This window comes from Pristis pectinata, chromosome 32, assembly GCF_009764475.1.
Source record: "Pristis pectinata isolate sPriPec2 chromosome 32, sPriPec2.1.pri, whole genome shotgun sequence".
Classification (NCBI taxonomy): Eukaryota; Metazoa; Chordata; class Chondrichthyes; order Rhinopristiformes; family Pristidae; genus Pristis; species Pristis pectinata.
The window spans coordinates 12,053,377-12,072,583 of NC_067436.1; the positions used below are offsets into that span (position 1 = coordinate 12,053,377).

Sequence of the window (19,207 nt, forward strand, 5' to 3'; positions counted from 1 at the left end):
AGAATCCAGTTAACGTTTTGGGTCAAGGACCCTTCCTCAGAACTGGGGGAAGGTTGGAGGGCTTACAGTTTTGTCAAATGGAGCTGGGGGGAGGAGTGAGGTATAAGACAAAAGACAATGTGGAGAGACGTTGGTGGATACGGACCATGAGTACTGACCGATAGGGAGGTAGTTCATAGAAACAAGGTGAGAAGGGAACATTTATGATAATGGGAAACAATGAGAGAGCTGAAGATGGAAGATTCAGTGTTTATTCCAGAAAGTTTCAAGGTGTCCAGATGGAAGATAAGATGCTGTTTCTCCCACTTACATTGGGCTTCTATTGCAGTGGAGGAGGCCACAGACAGTGGGATTCAGAATTAAAGTGGCATACGACAGAAACCATATTAAAGCATAGTTGTTCTGAGGGTGCTTAACAACAGGTGGTCCTCGGCACAACGTGAACCAATATCCCAGGCAACAGTCTGAGGAGAGTAGCACCGGGAATTTCTGTGCCCAACTGATACATCGGTTCCAGCACAACTTGCTACCAGAAATTAGAGAGTGAAGCTTTACTGTGCACAATTGACCTTTCAGCCATCAGAAGTGAATGAACGTGGTCATATTACTTGCATCTTGCTGTGACATTGAATTACTCACTATGCATGAATGGGTTTGCTAACCTCTTTATGCCAGGCTCCCTGTGACTTGCAACAAGACATCGCTGCTTTGAGGACTTCTTTAATCTGTCGATCCAAAAATGCAGCCTCCAAGTTTCCGGTGGGAGAGGGCATGAGTGAGTGAGGTGATGCTGGGAATCCCACTTTGATCCCCGCTGTTTCAGGCCAGGGAGGTTACAAACCATTGTTGTATTTGAGCAAAGAACAACAAGTGGTCCCAACTGCAAGGTTTGGGCACCCTAGAAGTGAGTGCCATTACTTAACCTCAGTGCTACCCAATCAGAACACGCGTGGAATCTTTTCTTAGCAATAATGTGCTGAGGGCTTTCTTAGGAGCTCCTTCACCTGAAGGATGCAGCTCACCACTGCCATCTCAAGGGCAGTTGGGGATGGGCAATAAGTGCTGGCTTTGTCAGCAGTGCCCAGATCTTGAAAACTGAATATATAAAAAGAAAGCGACTATTTGAGATAGTGGGAGTTAATTGGTCCCTTATAAGTGACACATTGGGCAAGCACTCCTACAGGTAATGTGTACGAGGTGTAAATGGGTGGGGGTGCTTGATGATCACATGGATTCAGTGGGCTGAAGGGCCTGTTTCTGTGCTGTACAACTCTATATAATGTTGCTGGGTGGATTTGGAGCAAGGACAAATCAGGTTGGGCTCCAATCATTCCCATACCACTGGGTTCAGGAACAGCTACTTTCCTACAGCTGACCTGCACAACCCTAACTCTACCTCAGCAATGGACCACTACGGACAACCTCTTGCACTATGGACTCGTCTCTGGTTATGTCTTTTTTTTTGCACATTTATTCTCTCTCCACTGTCTTGTATAATTTATATTCTGTGTGTTGTCTGCACCTACGTTCCTGGGATGCTGCTGCAAGCAAGACTTTTTCATTGTACCTGTACCTCACATGGCAATAAACTTGACTTGACTGGAGACAACAGCTTGTGAGCAACGTATATTCCGGTTTAAAAGTATTAGAAAGGATGTTAATCAGTTAATGTTGGAGGAAAGAGAGGAGGGAGCACAAAGCAATTGTTATAATTAAGTATCAAATCTTGTCAGCTGGTATATCCTTGCTTTATTTGCATTCCAGCATTCCCACTTACATCACTTTGCTCTGCTGTTGGGACCACTTGCTGTTCTTTGCTCAAATATAGCAGTGGTTCATAACTCAACTCTATGGCAGTGGATATGAATCCAAGAACATCACATCATGATACCTGTGCAGCTGCCAACTTCCGCAACAGGCAGGGGTTCCCTACCACCAGCACTTTGTTTCCTGTGGAGCCTGGCATGGAGAAATCTGCAATTGTAAATGTACAATCATGCATTCTGTGCCATAAGGAGCTTGCAAGCAAAATGACTGCATCCATACAATGCAGGCAGCCAAGATGTACTTGATGGTGATCTGTGTACAGCAGAAGCAGGAAAGCTTGTGCACGTTGGATCAGAGTCAACTGTGGCTCACTGAATGACCCTCTTGTCTCCTGATTTAGTCATAGAGTCATACAACATAGAAACAGGCCCTTTGGCCCAACTTGTCCATGCCGACTGTGTTGTTCAGCAAGCTAGTCCCATCTGCTTGCATTTGGCCCATAACCCTCTATACCTCTCCTATCCGTGTACTTATCTGGATGGCTTTTAAATGTTGCTAATGTGCCTGCATCAATCACTATTCTGTGTTATTCTATGACTCCATCATAAACTGATATTGTTGTCCTTCAGTGAACAAATGTTTCTGATACTGTATTTACTTATGAAATTATGATGGCTTTTGGTGAAATCTCTTCCCCTTTCACACAAAAGATGGTGCTCATTCCAAATAAGAAGAAGCTGCGCCCCTGATGTCCCTTTTAAATCTCTCACCTCTGATCTTAAACCGATGCCCTCTTGTTTTTAGCACCCCATTCCTGGGAAAAAGACTATGTGCATTCACCCTATCTATGGCCCTCATAATCTTTTATAACTCTATCAGGTCACCCCTCAATCTCCTACATTCCTGGGAATAAAGTCCTAGTCTACACAACCTCTCCTTGTAACTCAGGCCCCCAAGTCCAGGCAACATCCTGGTAACTTTTTTCTGCACTCTTTCTAGTTTATTAACATCTTTCCTATAACAGGGAGAAGTTCTTGGTTCAAATCCCACTCCAGAGGTTTCATTACAAAATCCCACGCTGACGATCCAGTTGTAGCATTGAGAGAATGCTTCCCTGTTAGAAATATTGTCTTTCAGATAAGATCTTGGGCCAAACGTGGGCAAATGGGTCTAGCTTAGGTGGGCACCTAGGTTGGCATGGACAAGTTGGGCTGAAGGGCCTGTTTCTGTGCTGAGTTACTCTATGACTCCATCTTAAACTGAGGCTGTGTGGATATTATTGTCCTTCAGTAAACAAATGTTTCTGAGATTATATTTACTTATGGAATCATGATGGCTTTGGTGAAATTGCTACCCCCTATATTCTGGATACTGTATCCATTGAAAGAATGGGTTTGATCAATTGATCGATGTATTAACATATTGATCAGAGGTAAGATATGTTGGAAAAGAGAGCCGCCTTATCCTAACCTTGACCCAGTACTCTAACAATCTAAGCCCACAAGTCCCAGGACCAGAACCTCAATAACCTAAACTGTAAGAGCCCAAGGGGAAATTATCTCGCTGCTCTCAATCAAACACCCCACTCCTGATGTGAAACCCCAGCCCCCTCTTCAGAATCTAACAGCCAAGACCCCAGCCTACCCCCCAATAGGTTCATAGCCAGTGAACCAGCATCTATGTAACCTTCATCCTAAGGCCCCCAAAACTCCTCAACTCACCCCTCTATAACCAATCTCCTGAACACTAGATATAATTCAGACAAATGGGGACAGACTCCAAAATAGAGCTATCAATCCGAGCATAACTGATCCCAGCCTCCCAAGCCAGCCCCACAAGTTACTAAGTTAGCGTGCTTCTTCAGCAATTGATAGTTCTCCATTATAACCCCAGTTTGGGTACATCAAGGTAAATGGAACTGGATTAAGACAATGAAGTCGTAGGCCAGGTCCAAATGGCAGTTAGCAGCGAGGCTAATGATCTCAGGGGATGAGAAGAACACAAACACAAGGGGGTAGTTGCCCTGCTGGCTGCATACTGACAACTAAGGATAAACTAAATGGACAGTGCTGAGGGAAGTAATGATCCACTCATCCTCTTAATCATTGCGCCTTCAGGAGTTAGTCACAGCCTTGGTCTATCAGAGCCCATAGACCATCAAAGAGAATAAATATTCAAAGACTATATACATTTTCTCCAGCACTTCCAGACTTCTTCTTCCTGCATCCAATACAGGCTTTAGACCTCATCAACCATCATACCTCGAGCACCTTCCATTGTAGACATGAATAGCCCCACCTTGATCTCATTGGGAAGAGCTGTGACCCATCATCAGCAGTTTGAGTGATTTTGTGAATGTCATCGGAATCTCTTCTATTGAGCTAAAGTTTGACAGCAGCCATTCTTAGCAGGGAGGATACTAGGGGTCATCAAAAATATTACAATTAATGCATCTCTAACCGTGTTTTGGTCATATTCATGAGGACTAACAACTTGGGGGAAAAGGATGCCATCAAAAATTAAAGAATGATATTTCATGTTCATGCAGGTTAATCAATTAAACTATGAGAAATGTTGCTACTTATTCAGCTGCATGTTTTTGACTTCAAAATCATGTCCATATTATATCATGTTACCTTGCAGCAGACAACTGTTCCAGTGATGTATTATTCCAATGGATGGAAACATTTTGCTTGCTTGCAATTCTTACTCTTTGCTTCCTTTCCTTAATCGAATCATTGAGATGGACATCACGGAAACAGGCCCTTCGGCCCACTGAGTCCATGCCAACCATAAACCACCCATTTACACTAATCCTATATTAATCCAATGCTTTTTTACTCTCCCCACATTCCCATCAACCACCCCGCAGATTCTACTGTTCACCTATAAAACAGGGGCAATTTACAGTGGTCAACCAACCTTTGGGTTGTGGGAGGAAATCTGGAGCACTTGAGAGAAACCCACGCAGTCACAAGGAGAACGTGCAAACTCCACACAGAGAGCACTGGAGGTCAGGATCGAGCCTGGGTCACTGGAGCTGTGAGATAGCAGGTCTAATAGTTGCACCACTTGTGTCACCTCGGACAAGGATTGGAATCCTGGGAGCAGGGGTTTCAGGAGTAGAACCCTTTGGGTTTTGTGGCTGGTAGGGGAGGGAGAACATTAGTCTTAGGCCAATCAGGGCATGGGGTTGAAGATATTACTCAGATTAGTAACCAAGGTGATGGAAGTAGAAATGGGATGGGGAGAGTAGGAATTCCTTTGGGGATCTGGGAAAGAGAAGAGATTTAGTGAAGTGGGAAGGATCAGAGTGGACTGGGAAGAGGATCAGAAGAACATTGGGGAATGAGCGAAGGTGGTCAGGAGCCCTGGATCCTTGGATGGAGGATTGTTGGGACTGACCTTGGGTCCAAGGGATCTTGCTTAAATGTCAGCTGGTTGGATCTGGGGGCTATGTCAGTGGGTGGAATGGTGTGGGAGAGGGGTCAATAGGGAAAGTGATAAATGCAGTGTGGTGGGGTTGCCTGAAAGATCAAATATGAGTAAACGACTTCCATATAAAGGTCTCTTGATCCAACATAGCACTGTGCAGACCTGGTTGTTATTGGGCATGAACTGTCCTGGACATCTTGGTCTTAGTTCCACCACAAAAATCCAAATGGTGTGGTGCATGAGGAATGACATCACCCCTTGTGTGAGTGATGAAGAAGATTTGACAAGGGACGCAGAAATTTCTGGAGTGACGTGCAAGGCTGGAGAACAATTATTTTGCAATGAAAAGACCTGCAGCCTAATTTGACTGAATTTCTAGTCAGATTTCTCTTTTTTTCATTGTTTCCAACACATTCTCAATGCCAATTCTTTTACCGGGCATAATTCTTGCCGCTGCAGTGTGGTGTTTCTCTGTGAGAAATTTTAAACCGTTGTGATGAATTCATTTCTATTTTATTCAGGATTGAGAAATCAGTTTGGATGCGATGAAGCAAACTTGTCAAAGGGAGATGTGATTCATCCTATTTTTTCGTCAGCACAAATACTGACAAAGCATTGTATTTAAAATACACCTTTATCCATCCTAAACTTTACCCAAACATTTCTTCACATTTATTCTCTCCTTGTTGCAATTGGTAGAAATGTGCAGCTTCCTGAAATTCCAAATCCTTTGTCAACTTTAAATCAGGGATGAATAGATTTTTGATCACCAATAGTATCTAGAATCTAGGGTGAACATATGGTCATGGATCTTGATGCCTGATGTACTAGGACAGAAAGAATGAATAGCCTGCTGCTCCTAGCCTGATGTAAGGCTCAACTAAGGTTGCCACTAAAGAAGTTCTTGAGTTGACCACAAGGAATTCAGTTCTGTTGTTGTGGTCATCCCTAATAGATTGCCCACTAGGCATTTCCTTCCCCAGAATCTACAATTTACTGGGCAAGTAACTTCAAGTATCACTCACCAGGCCAATGTATAAAAACACCAAACAGCTGTGCCAGTACATCTCCTTTATCTGTACAATGAAAAACCCCAAGAGCACCCTTAAACAGAGCAGAAAAACTGTGTAGGTATTTTGGAACTTGTTCCAAAAAGATCAGGGAACTCGTCAGGTAAAGGGATAAAAGTGTTCTAAGACCCAGTTATGTAACACTTTCATGAATAGCAACGTGGATTTCCTTTTCGTTCACCCCATGGTGAAGAGAAAGAAGATGAATGACAGCCTGATTATTCCAAGTTGTCCCAGATCCTGGCTAGTTTGTGATTGTGCTTTCAGATAACAGTGCAATGTTTTATATTTCTATGTATTGCAAACAAAAGTACTCTTCAGGCTTCTGAGGTAAAAGGCTGTTGTGCAAGGGTTCATTTTTTTCAGTGCAGCCGATGTTCAACTGTTTGTGCAGTATCACAGAATTAGTGCATCATATTGGTAATGCAAATTCTTAGAACAAGATGAACTGTCTCAGACAATGGCCCTCAAATGAGAAACGCGTGACTGTCTCTTAAACCCATTCCTTCTTCCCATCTGCTTCGTTTAACTTCAAAGACAACTTGTTCCAGTGGTGTATTATTCCAATGGATGGGAAAATTCTTACTCTTCGCTTCCTATCTTTAATAGAGTCATAGAGATAGATACCACGGAAACAGGCCCTTCGGCCCACTGAGTCCATGCCAACTATAAACCACCCATTTACACTAATCGTATATTAATCCAATTTTTTTTTATTCTCCCCACATTCCTATCAACTCCCTTCAGATTCACACACACACACACACACACACACACACACACACACGAGGCAATTTACAGCTGCCAATTAACCTACCAACCGGCATGCCTTTGGAATGTGGGGGGAAACCGGAGCACTTGGAGGAATCCTGCATGGTCACAGGGAGAACGAGCAAACTCCCCACAGATAGCACCCGAGGTCAGGATTGAACCCGGGTCTCTGGCGCTCTGAAGCAGTGGCTCTACCAACTGAGCCACCCACAATTTCCCAAGGATTGGAACCTGCTATTCCGTGACCAACGTTCCTGCAGCAACTCCGTTAATTATTTTCATAATATCGAAATCTACTCTTTCCTAAATATTATCCAATATAAATTCAGGACTTCAGGAACAACTAGTTTTTATATACTGATGTCATAAGCTGCTTTGCAGGAATGTTGTCGACCAAAATTTGTCAGCTAATCACTGCTGAGAAATTCCAAAGTACCCAATAAGGAGTAACAGAAGGTTGCAGCAATGGGTGTCAGGAAATGTTCTCGTTATTTACTTTCCAGTGTGAAGAATTCACCTGCATTAGAGATCTGTATTCTTTCATGAAGCTGAGGTCATGGAGTCATACAGCATTGAAACTGGCCCTTCAGTCCACCATGTTCAGGTGTCAAGTACCAATCTATACTAGTCCCATTTACCAGCACCTGGTCTGTAGTTTTGATGATCAAAGTGCTCGTCTAGATACTTCTTAAATGTGAGAGTACCTGTCTCCACCAGCTTTTTAAGCAGTGCATTCACTAGAATGATACCAGGAATGAGAGGGTTAACATATGAGGAACATTTGACGGCTCTTGGACTGTACTCCTTGGAGTTCAGAAGAATGAGGGGGGACCTCATAGAAATGTTTCAAATGTTAAAAGGCCTGGACAGAGTAGATGTGGCAAAGTTGTTTACCATGGTAGGGGAGTCTAGTACAAGAGGGCACAACTTCAGGATTGAAGGGCGCCCATTCAGAACAGAGATGCAGAGAAATGTCTTTAGCCAGAGAGTGGTGAATCTGTGGAATTTGTTGCCACGGGCGGCTGTGGAGGCAAAGTCATTGGGTGTATTTAAGACAGAGATTATCTGAGTAGCCAGGGCATCAAACGTTATGGTGAGAAGGTGGGGGAGTGGGGCTAAATGGGAGAATGGATCAGCTCATGATAGAATGGCAGAGCAGACTCGATCAGCCAAATGGCTGACTTCTGCTCCTTTGTCTTATGGTCTTATGGTTCCAGATTCCAGCCACCCTCTGGGTAAAAAAAGTTCTTTCTCAGATCTCACCTAAACCTCTTGCTCCTCATCCTGAACCTATAGGTTTAGACACCTCTGCAATGGGGAAACATTTCTTACTATCTATCCTATCTATACCATTGGTAATTTTGTATACCTCTATCAGGTCCCACTCTCACTCCTCTGCTCCAAGGAAAGCAAATCCAGCCTATCCAGTCTCTCTTCATCTGGATGGGATTGGCAGCCACAGGTCCAATTGGGCCGTCTTAGGCGGGGTGATAGGTCAGGTAGGGAGAATCAAAGGGTGGAAGACATGGAGAGTGGGATAAGGGCCCCAAGGAATTGATTCCTGAAAGGTATCCTATCCCAGTACTGCACTGGGAATACACTCTTGTCCTGGGTACTTGTAGTATGAGTGCTCCCAGGAGGACACAGTCCAAGTTCCCCCACAAAGCCCCAAACCAAGCACTTCACAGCAAACAACAACATCTCTAGGGACCTTGTGATGCTGCTGCAAGTAAGTTTTTCATTGCACCTGTGTGTACATGTATCTGTGCACATGACTTTGACTTTGAGATGGACATCATGCTGTGGTTGGTCAGGTGATAGAGGTTAGGGGTCACTGGAACAGTGAGGCAGCTCAGGTGATGGAGGTCGGGGTCATTGGGGCAGTGAGGCAGCAGCTCCACTGGCGACACACTGTGCTGCCCCTTTCTGATGGTTTACTGAGCAGAGGTCCAAATAATGATACCACTGGGATCTGCACAACATCTCCTGCAGCAATGGTACAAACCTCTGAATTGCACTTTTCCAATCTAATGGGATAACTTAATCTAATTAATTAATTGCTCAATACAGAACCTGGCTGATTAAAAGCAGTGAAAGTTTCAAGCGATCTACCCACAAATCAAACTCAGTGGAACAAACACGTATATCTTTTCTATCAGGCATTGGGAATGGTTACTGTTTATTCATAAGGTCAGTGCTTCACTGGCTAGTCTGGTATTCAATTCCCATCCTGAATTGTCCCTGAACTGAGTGTCTTGCTGGGGCATTTCAGTTAATAGTCAACCACATTATTGTGGATCTGGAATTATATACTGTATAGACCAGAGCAGGTAAGGATGCAGACTTCTTCACCTTGGCGTGCAGAAGAGATTTACCAGGTTGCTGCCTGGATTAGAGGGTATGAGCTATAATGATAGGTTGGACAAACTTGCATTGTTTTCTCTGGAGTGTTGGAGACTGAGGGGAGACCTGATAGAAATTTATGAGATTATGAGAGGCAAGACAAGGTTGATGGTCAGAATCTTTTCCCCAGGGTAGAAGTGTCAAATCCTAGAGCACATGGATCGATTGAGTGAGCTCGGGCTTTTCTATTTGGAAAGAAGGAGGATGAGAGGTGACTTGATAGAGGTGTAAAAGATAAGAGGCATAGATCGAGTGGACAGTCAGAGACTTTTTCCCAGTACGACAATGGCTAACACAAGTAGACATAATTTTAAGGTGATTGGAGGAAGGTATAAGGGTGATGTCAGGGGTAAGTTTTTTACACAGAGAGTGGTGGGTGTGTGGAACGCACTGCCAGCAGAGGTTGTGGGAGCAGATACATTAGGCACATTTAAGAGACTCTTAGATAGACACATGAATGATAGAAAAATAGGGGGCTATGTGGGAGGGAAGGGTTAGATAGATCTTAGAGCAGGATAAAATGTCGGCACCACATTATGGGCCGAAGGGCCTGTACTGTGCTGTAGTGTTCTATGTTCTATGCATTTAAGATGGGGGGGGAGTTTAAAGGCGATGTGCGGGGCAAGTTTTTTTCACACGCCTGGGGTAGTGGTGGAGACAGATAATGGTGTTCAAGAGGCTGTTAGATAGACACATGAGTATGCAGGAAATGGAGAGATATGGATCATGTGCAGGCAGAAGAGATTTAGTTTAATTCAGCATCGTGTTCGGCACAGACATTGTGGGCCAAAGGGCCTGTTCCTGTGCTGTACTGTCCTTTGTCTTAGAATATAGAACATAAAACATTCGTGAGCCTATTGAGCTTTTAAAACAATCTGGCAATTTACTATCTCATTATTAACTTCTTTTCCCCCCAAATCTCAGAATGTATTTTATTGACAGAATCTATTCTCCAGGGGCTGTGGTGGGATTTGATCTTGTGTTCCCAGATTATTTGTCCAGACCTTTTAGATTGCGAGTGGATAACCAGTGGATCACTCTCTGTCAAATGCTTCTCTCCCCACTGACCTGCTGATCACTTCCGCTTTTTCTGATTTTGTTTCAGATTTCTAGCATCTGCTGTTTTTTTACCTCTAACTTGGTTACTCTGCCCTGGCAACATGAAAGTTTGCACTGTATTTTCTTTAGCATGATGAATCTTCGCATTTGCAACTGAAATTATCTTTGTATTAACAAATTATAAATGAGAGGTTGACGTATTCAAGTTTATACTTCTTGTGCAGCTGTCTTGTTACTCTCCCAGTGTGGAGCCATCACTCAGTGTGTGAAGCCATCAGCCTCATTCACACCAAAGTCTTCTGCCTCCCCTTTATCCCTGTGAAGTCATCTACAAACCAGCTATTGTTCCACTCCTCCTGGTGACATCTGTTCTTCATTGTGGATCCCCAAAGACACTTCTCCCAGACTTTGCAATGCCAATCTCTTGTCCCCAGGGTGTACAGTAAGCAGCTGCTCAACCTCCGTTGTTCTTTCTTGGAGCAGCTTAGGGGAGCGAAGTGGGGAGCTGGGATTGGCGAAGAGTTGGGATTGGCGAAGAGTTGGGATGTGTTTAGGAAGTGTAAGAGAGCCTACAGGAAAGACCAAGGAAAAAAATGAAAGGCATCAGCGAGTAATGGAGAGTCAGAAAGTTAGAGCTGAGAACGCATGACAGGGTGAGGGAGAGCCATTCCATAAAAATGGTAGGAGGTAGTGATAGATATAGAGAGAGACTAGTGAGAAAGAGACGGAGAGAAGGTGGGGGGGGGGGACAGAGAGAGGGGGGGGAACAGACAGAGAGAGAGAGAGAGGGGGGGACAGAGAGAGAGAGAGGGGGGAACAGAGAGAGAGAGGGGGGACAGAGAGAGGGGGGGGGACAGAGAGAGAGAGAAAATAATAGGAGATTGAGGGGGAAAAAATAGTTCAATCCATCACCCAGTTTCAGCAGTAGATTCATATTTACGACATGGTTACTTTAAGGAACTGAAGCTTTAAAACATTTAATTATTACCTTTTCAGATTCTGAATATTTTAGAAAAATGGCTTTGCTTTGTCTATGTTCACTTCGGAAGTTACAGCCAACGCTTACTCAGATCTGCTTTTCCTTTAACAACAGGAACTTGCCAAAAGATCACCCATTGTCAAGGAGACCACAGGGTGCTGACAATTGCTTGGAAGGCATCTCCTTCCCCCATCACCACCCATCTGGCAGCATGGAGGGCCGGCACCCAGTCCCAACGCAGGCACATATCTGAATTTCAGCACAAATGGTGAGCGATTGCATGGATTTTCTAGCAAGACCCCACACCGTCCCTGAAACTGTCTGACAGCAGTTTTAGCATCTTGTGTCGTGACCTGCCATCACACTTATGTTTTATTAATTGTGTGAGATGAGCAAGAGGACATTAATAATTGATGATTTCATTTTCATACCGTAGGAGCAGACACAAAATTGTGCCAGCAATGTCTTGCCTAACTTTAAATCTTCACATTAATCATGCATGGTCTGTTGTATGTGGTTGTTACTGCAAGTTACAACTTCTATTTCCCTGTATCTCTGTGTTCAGTTCCATCGTAAGGTATGTTTCCAAGCACAGCTTGGTGCATTTGTATAATTGCCTATCTGCAGTATTTAAGTTTATTTAAAACGTGTCAAAATGTGACATATGGGAACCTGTAACCATGATCATGATAATAGCGGACAGAGAAACTGCAACTACATTGTGGTGATTTCAACTTGTTAATTCATTTTCCTTTTTCTTTGATCTCCTGTATTTTCTAAAAAGTAAAGACTTCTATTTATATGACAGCTTTCACTAACTTAGAATATCTCTGAGGATTTATACCCAATCACTGCAAGGCTAATTACATTTCAACAGTAATGTAGGAAACACAGCTGGCATTTTTAATGTCAAGTCCCTTCAAGAGCAATGTGATAACAATGTCATCTCTTTTCAGAGCTTGCTTGATAAATATTGGTAGGAAGAGCGGGGAGACCTCCTTACATTTGCTTTGAAGTATCATTGTGTGATCTTCGATCATTTGAAAGAGCTGGCATCTCTGAGGGTGCTGAACTGCTCACATACTCATTATAAAGGTTTTTTTTGTGTTTTCCCTCTCTCCAGTGTTCCTCATTAACCTACCAACCAGATGACATCATTCACAACTTATCCCCATGGCAATCCTGGCCTCACCCTATCAGAGATATTCCCCTTGTTCTGTCCATCCACCCACCCTCCAACTTTAATTTTGTGTAATTTATGTTTATGTTTTCTTGTGAATGTTGTGTCTCTGATGCTATGTGCCTGTGATGCTGCTGTAAGTAAGTATTTCATTGCACCTGTGCACACGTACTTGTGCATATGACAATAAACTCGACTTTGACCTTGTCTCTGTCTGTAGGGGTCCCACATTTGCCCTTGCTAGTCGTTTCCTTGTTAAGTACCTGTAAAACCTCTCACAGTTTGTTTTTATATTTCTCACTAATCTACTCTTATTTCCCATCTTGCCTTTCCTAATCAATTTTTTAGTTCTCCTCTTCCGAGTTCTAAAATGGTTCAGTCCTCAGGTCTGCCTCTATTTCTGGTAAATTTATACACTTTCTCTGTTAATTTAGTTTAACCCCTCTGTCTAGCCATGGATGAATCACTTTGAGTTCTATGCCTTAAAGGAAAATAATGTTTCTGCAACTTGTGCCTTATTTCGTTATGTGCTAACTATTGTCCGTCCATTTTCATTGCCTTTCTATATATACAGTAGGTTTCAGACATTCTAATCTGCTGTGCCACACGCTTCAGTTTCTCTTTTTCTCTCTGCTATTCTTATTCCTCCTCAGTGGCTTTACCCCTTACCGGGACATGGTTGGATCAGTGTAGAGCCCCTGCAGGTGACTTCACTGACTTTGTATGTTGCAGGCTCAACCTCCCTGAAGGAGACACCACAGCCAGGCTTGAACCCTTCTGTAAAAGTCTCCACATGTGCAAACATCTAACAAAGTCTCTTGACAGGTCATAAGATAAGAAATGAGCTCAAGAGAGAGCAATACGTCCCTTAAGCTTGCTCTGCCACTTAGTGAGGTCATGGCTGTTCCTAGGCCTCTACTTGGTAATTGGTTTATTATTGTCACATGTACCGAGATACACTGCAAAGCATTTGTTTGCATGCCATCCAGACTGATCATTTCCATACATCAAGGTTGTACAAAGGGGGAGAAAAAACCAAAATGCAGAATATAGTATTACAGTTATAGAGAGAGTGCAATGCAGGTAGACACATAAAGTGCAAGGGCCACGACGAGGTAGATTAAGTGATCAAGAGCTCCTCATTAGCGTGGACTTTCAGTCTAATCCTTATACCCTCTGATTCTCTTAACATCCAAAGATTTATTGATCTCAGTCTTGATTATGCTCAGCAACTGAGCATCCACAGCCCTCTAGGGCTTGAGAGCTCTGAAGATTTATAATTCTCTCCATTAAAGATATTCTTGTCATCTCTGTCTGAAATAGCTGACTCTTATCCTGAAACTATGCCCCTGGTTCTTGACACTCCAGCTTGAAGAAGTGGCCGCTCAGCCTCTATCCTGTCAATCTCCGAAAGCCTTGTAATCCTTAAAGAGATCCCCTTCTCCTCCTTCTTCCATTCTTGCCTCACAGGACAAAACCCTTGTGGTGAATTTACAACGTACCGACCCTAAGACAACTGTAGGTGCTGATCCCACCACACATGAGCAGGAATCCTGGCTTCTTATTCCCTTCTCTAACCAATCATCATGCTCCCGTCACCAATATGACTGAATAGCTCAACAGCGAATGAGCCTGGGATTGTCCTAACCTCAAGTAACTTACTGAGCCCTATTGAAACAACTTTCCATACACAAATTTGTACATAGTTTTAGAGGTGTGGACTCAGGTGTAACGGTAGTTGAGGAATCAATTATGTCTATACTGAAGTGAGGATTACTTGCTTAGATTGACTGGTTGGACCAAAATGACCTATTTCTCTCTTCTAAGTTTATATAATTCTAATAAGGGTTGAGATTTGTGCTTCATTTTTCAATAAAAGTTCACATAGATCATAGAACAGTACAGCACAGGAACAGGCCCTTCGGCCCACGATGTTACGCCAAAGTAATAAACGCCTAACTAAACTAATCCCTTCTGCCTACACAAGGTCCATATCCCTCCATTCTCTGCATATACATGTGCCTGTCTAAGAGCCTCTTAAACACCTCTATTGTATTTGCCTCCCCTACCACCCCTGACAGTGCATTCCAGGCACCCACCACTCTCTGTGTAAAAAAATACTTGACCTGCAACATCTCCTTTGAACTTGCCCCCTCTCACCTTAAATGCATGCCTTTTAAGGTGCAGGGCAGGCACAGTAGTGTAGCGGTTAGCGTAACGCTTTACAGCGCCAGCAATCCCGGGTTCAATTCTGGCCGCTGTCTCTAGGGAGTTTGTACGTTCTCCCCGTGTCTGCGTGGGTTTCCTCCAGGTGCTCCCGTTTCCTTCCACGTTCCAAAGACGTACGGGTTAGGAAGTTGTGGGCATGCTATGTTGGTGTGGGAAGTGTGGTGACACTTGCGGGCTGCCCCCGGAACACTCTACGCAAAAGATGCATTTCACTGTGTGTTTCGATGTACATGTGACTGATAAAGAAATCTTATCTTATCAATAACTTTTTTTTGAGAAGTGATCTCTTTCCTATGGTTCTCTGGTCTAACTATGGATCAACAGATATAACTTTACACCTAGGTGTTGAAGCCAGTAATTTGCTTCTGGACTGACAAACATTATTGCTTTGATACTGCTTCATGTTTATGGATTGTACATTGGGTTGTCTGTTCCTGAATGTGGCCCATTGGAATGGTTCTAACACTGAAAATAGGAGCAGGAGCAGGTGATTTCACCCTTTGAGCTTGCTCCACTATTCTTTATGATTGTGGCTGGTCTTTTATCTCAACACCACATTTCTGCTCTGTTCCTATATTCTTTGATGTCTTTTGTGTATAGAAATCTACCCCCTTCTGGAATACATTCAGCAACTTGTTCTCCACTCCCTTCTGTGGTAGACAATTCCATAGACTCACCGCCCTCTGAGTGAAGAAATTTCTCCTCAGTTCAATCCTAAATGTTTGACCCATATCCTGAAATTGTGATCCTCTTTTCTAGAACCTTCCCCTCACCCCACCCTGGCCAAGGGAAACGTCCACCCTGCATCCAGTCTGTCTGTGCACGTCAGAATATTTCAATAAGATCACCTCTCATTGTTCTGGTACAAGCAGAGGCAACCCAATGCAACATACAAAATGCTGGAGGAACTCGGTGGGTCAGGCAGCAGAAATAGACAGTTGAGACGTTTCAGGTTGTGACTCTTCATCTGGACTGAGTGAAAGGTCTTAACCCAAAACATTGATAAGATAAGATATCTTTATTAGTCACATGTACATCGAAACACACAGTGAAATGCATCTTTTGCGGAGAGTGTTCTGGGGGCAGCCCGCAAGTGTTGCCACGCTTCCGGCGCTAACATAGCATGCCCACCACTTCCTATCCTGTACGTCTTTGGAATGTGGGAGGAAACCAGAGCACCCAGAGGAAGCCCACGCAGACACAGGGAGAACATACAGATTCCTTACAGACAGTGGCCGGAATTGAATTCAGGTCGCTGGTGCTGTAATAGCGTTACGTTAACTGCTACACTACCGTGACTGTCCATTTCCCTTCACAGATGCGGCCCGACCCATTGAGTTCCTCCAGCATTTTGTTTGTTGCTCCAGGTTCCAGTATCTGCAGTCTCCTGTCTCTCCATAGTCAACCCAATCCCAGGAATCAGACTAATGAACATTTGCTGCACTCCCTACATGGCAAGTATATTATTTCCTTAGACAGGGAGACCAGAACTGCACACATTACTCCAGGGGTGATCTCAGCTATTGTACATCATTTGCCCCTGTCTGCTACAAGGTAGTTAAATAGTTGGTGCATGGACTTTGGGTAAAATCGTCCATCTCCTGCTTTCAATACCAATGTAAGTTTTGATGCTTTATTACCATTTCATTGTATTTTCCAATTTGGGATGGAATTGGATGTATTTGTTTTCTGAAATCTTCGCTGGTTTCACTTCAGGCTGGGAACAATTCAGAACGAGGTGCAGCTTGTCTCACGAGGCTTTCCCCAGTGGTTTGGCGTTTCCCTCACTCAAGCCTAAAAGGATGGTCAGGTGGCAACCAAGGCTGTCAACAGGTGAGATCCTATCAATAGTTGTGACTCTCTCTAACTTGCTCATTATTGCACACAAATTGTGATTGTTGTTAAACTTTTCTTACCGCCATTCTACTTGCATTACAGCTCCTCACAGCCTTGGTTCCATCCTGACCTTGGACGCTTGCTGTATGGATACACACCTTTCTGTCCATGTAGCTTGGGCTTCCTCCCCCCCCCGGTACTCCAGTTTCCTCCCACATTCCAAAGACGTGCATGGGTTAATTAGCTGCTGTAAATTGACCCTTATGTGGGTTGTTGGCAAGAAGAATTAAAAAGAAGTTGGTGGACATGTGAGTGAATAAATTGCAGGCATACAGGGAAATAAGGAAAGGAAGAACGGACTTTGGGATTGCTCTCCTATGGTTGACATGTACGATGGATTGAATGGCCTCATTCTGTGTCATTAGTAGTTCCCTCATTAATATCCCATTAGTTTTCTTTTCAAAATCCTACTTTGCTCCATAACCAACAAAAGTCTAGAAATTGGATTCTACCCAATTTTTGGTGCATTACTCATCACTCATGACTGTGTGGCCAGATTCTGCATCTACAGATTTGCAGATGATACCACTGTAGTGGGCCATATCTCAAATAATGATGAGTTGGAGTACAGGAAGGAGATAGAGAGTTTAGTAACACAGTGTCATGACAACAACCTTTCCCTCAATGTCAACAAAACAGAAGAGCTGGTTATTGACTTCAGGAATGGGGGGGAGGCAGTGTACATGCACCTGTCTACATCAAAGGTGCTGAAGTCAAGAGGGTGGAGAGCTTCAAGTTCCTAGGGATGAACATCACCAATAGCCTGTCCTAGTCCAACCATGTAGAAGCCATGGCCAAGAAAGCTCACCAGCGCCTCTACTTCCTCAGGAGGCTAGAGAAATGTGGCGTGTCCCCGTCGACCCTCATCAATTTTTATTGCTGCACCATAGAAAGCATCCTATCTGGATGCCTCACAGCTTGGTATAGCAACTGCTCTGCCTGTGACCGCAAGAAACTGCAGAGAGTTGTGGACACAGCTCAGCCCATCACGGAAACCAGCCTCCCCTCCATGGACTCTGTCTATACTTCTCGCTGCCTCACTAAAGCAGTCAACATAATCAAAGACCCCACCCACCCTGGACATTCCCTCTTCTCCACCTCCCATCGGGAAGAAGATACAAAAGCCTGAAGGCTCGTTCCACCAGGCTCAAGGACAGCTTCCGTCCTGCTGTTAAAAGACTATTGAACAGTTCCCTAGTACGATAAGATGGGCTCTTGACCTCACAATCTACCTCATTATGACCTTGCGCCTTATTGTCTACCTGCACAGCACTTTCTCTGTAGCTGTTACACTTTATTCCGCACTCTGTATTGTTTTACCCTGTACTACCTCAATGCACTGTGTAATGAATTGATCTGTATGGACGATGTGCAAGACATGTTCTTCACTGTACCTCAGTACATGTGACAATTATAAACCAAAAACAATTCTAATCCCAATTTCAATTAAATGGGTGCCTTGTTTAGCCAATCAGGGAACCCACTAAAAGGTGTTAAATTGGTTAAAATATTGTTTAAAAAATGACCAGGCTGCTTTTTCCCAATTTTGGAGCACTGATTCATCCTGTGTAACTTCTAACAGCAACCATCGTATCATTGCTGTGTGGGATCGTGGGAAGAGCGTCATAGTCTTAAAGGACACTCTTCTTATAGTCACGGCAGCTGTTCCAAAAGCTGGCATGGAGAGATGGGAAAATGCAGGGATGGAAAGATGCAAGTCCACACTTGGTCTGACCACACACTTCCATCCACAACTTTAATTTCATCCTCTAAGTGGCCACAAACGTGATAGAGGTGTACAAGATGATAAGAAGCATAGATCGAGTGGACAGTCAGAGACTTTTTCCCAGGGTGAAAATGGCTAATACGAGGGGCATAACTTTAAGGTGATTGGAGGACGATATAAGGGGGATGTCAGAGGTAAGTTTTTTACAGAGAGCAGTGGGTGCGTGGAACGCACTGCCTGCAGAAGTTGTGGGGGCAGATACATTAGGGACATTTAAGAGACTCTTAGATAGACACATGAATGATAATGAAATGTAGGGCTATGTGGGAGGGAAGGGTTAGATAGATATTAGTAGGATAAAATGTCGGCACATCGTGGGCCGAAGGACCTGTATTGTGCTGTAATGTTCTATGTTCTAAACCAGAGGTCAAAGATGTTCAGAGTGAGAGGTTGCTGGACACAGTCAGACAAACAAGAATAACCTTTTATACAATAATCAGTCAGTAAGCTGAAATCAGGGGGTAAAATATCAATGTCCCATTTTAATTCACATGTGCCTGGCGACTTGGAGTGTGATTGCCTCCTTGTTTTACTGTGAGTGGAAAGCACAGGTAGAAGGCTGCACACTTAAATCAATGATGGGTGTCATACTAATCACCAACAAGGTCAAGTGTACAGAGGTTGGCCAGGAA

General features: G+C 43.7%; 1 protein-coding gene across 1 annotated transcript in view; it reads left to right on the plus strand.

Moving 5' to 3' along the window:
- Nucleotides 1–19,207, plus strand: part of LOC127585132 (protein mono-ADP-ribosyltransferase PARP6) — a 122,652-nt gene that overhangs the window by 17,306 nt on the left and 86,139 nt on the right. The window contains exons 2-3 of the mRNA XM_052042314.1: nucleotides 11,599–11,752; nucleotides 16,610–16,726. Coding sequence (XP_051898274.1) covers nucleotides 11,750–11,752; nucleotides 16,610–16,726 — 120 coding nt within the window. The 5' untranslated portion in view covers nucleotides 11,599–11,749. The remainder of the gene's footprint in view (nucleotides 1–11,598; nucleotides 11,753–16,609; nucleotides 16,727–19,207) is intronic.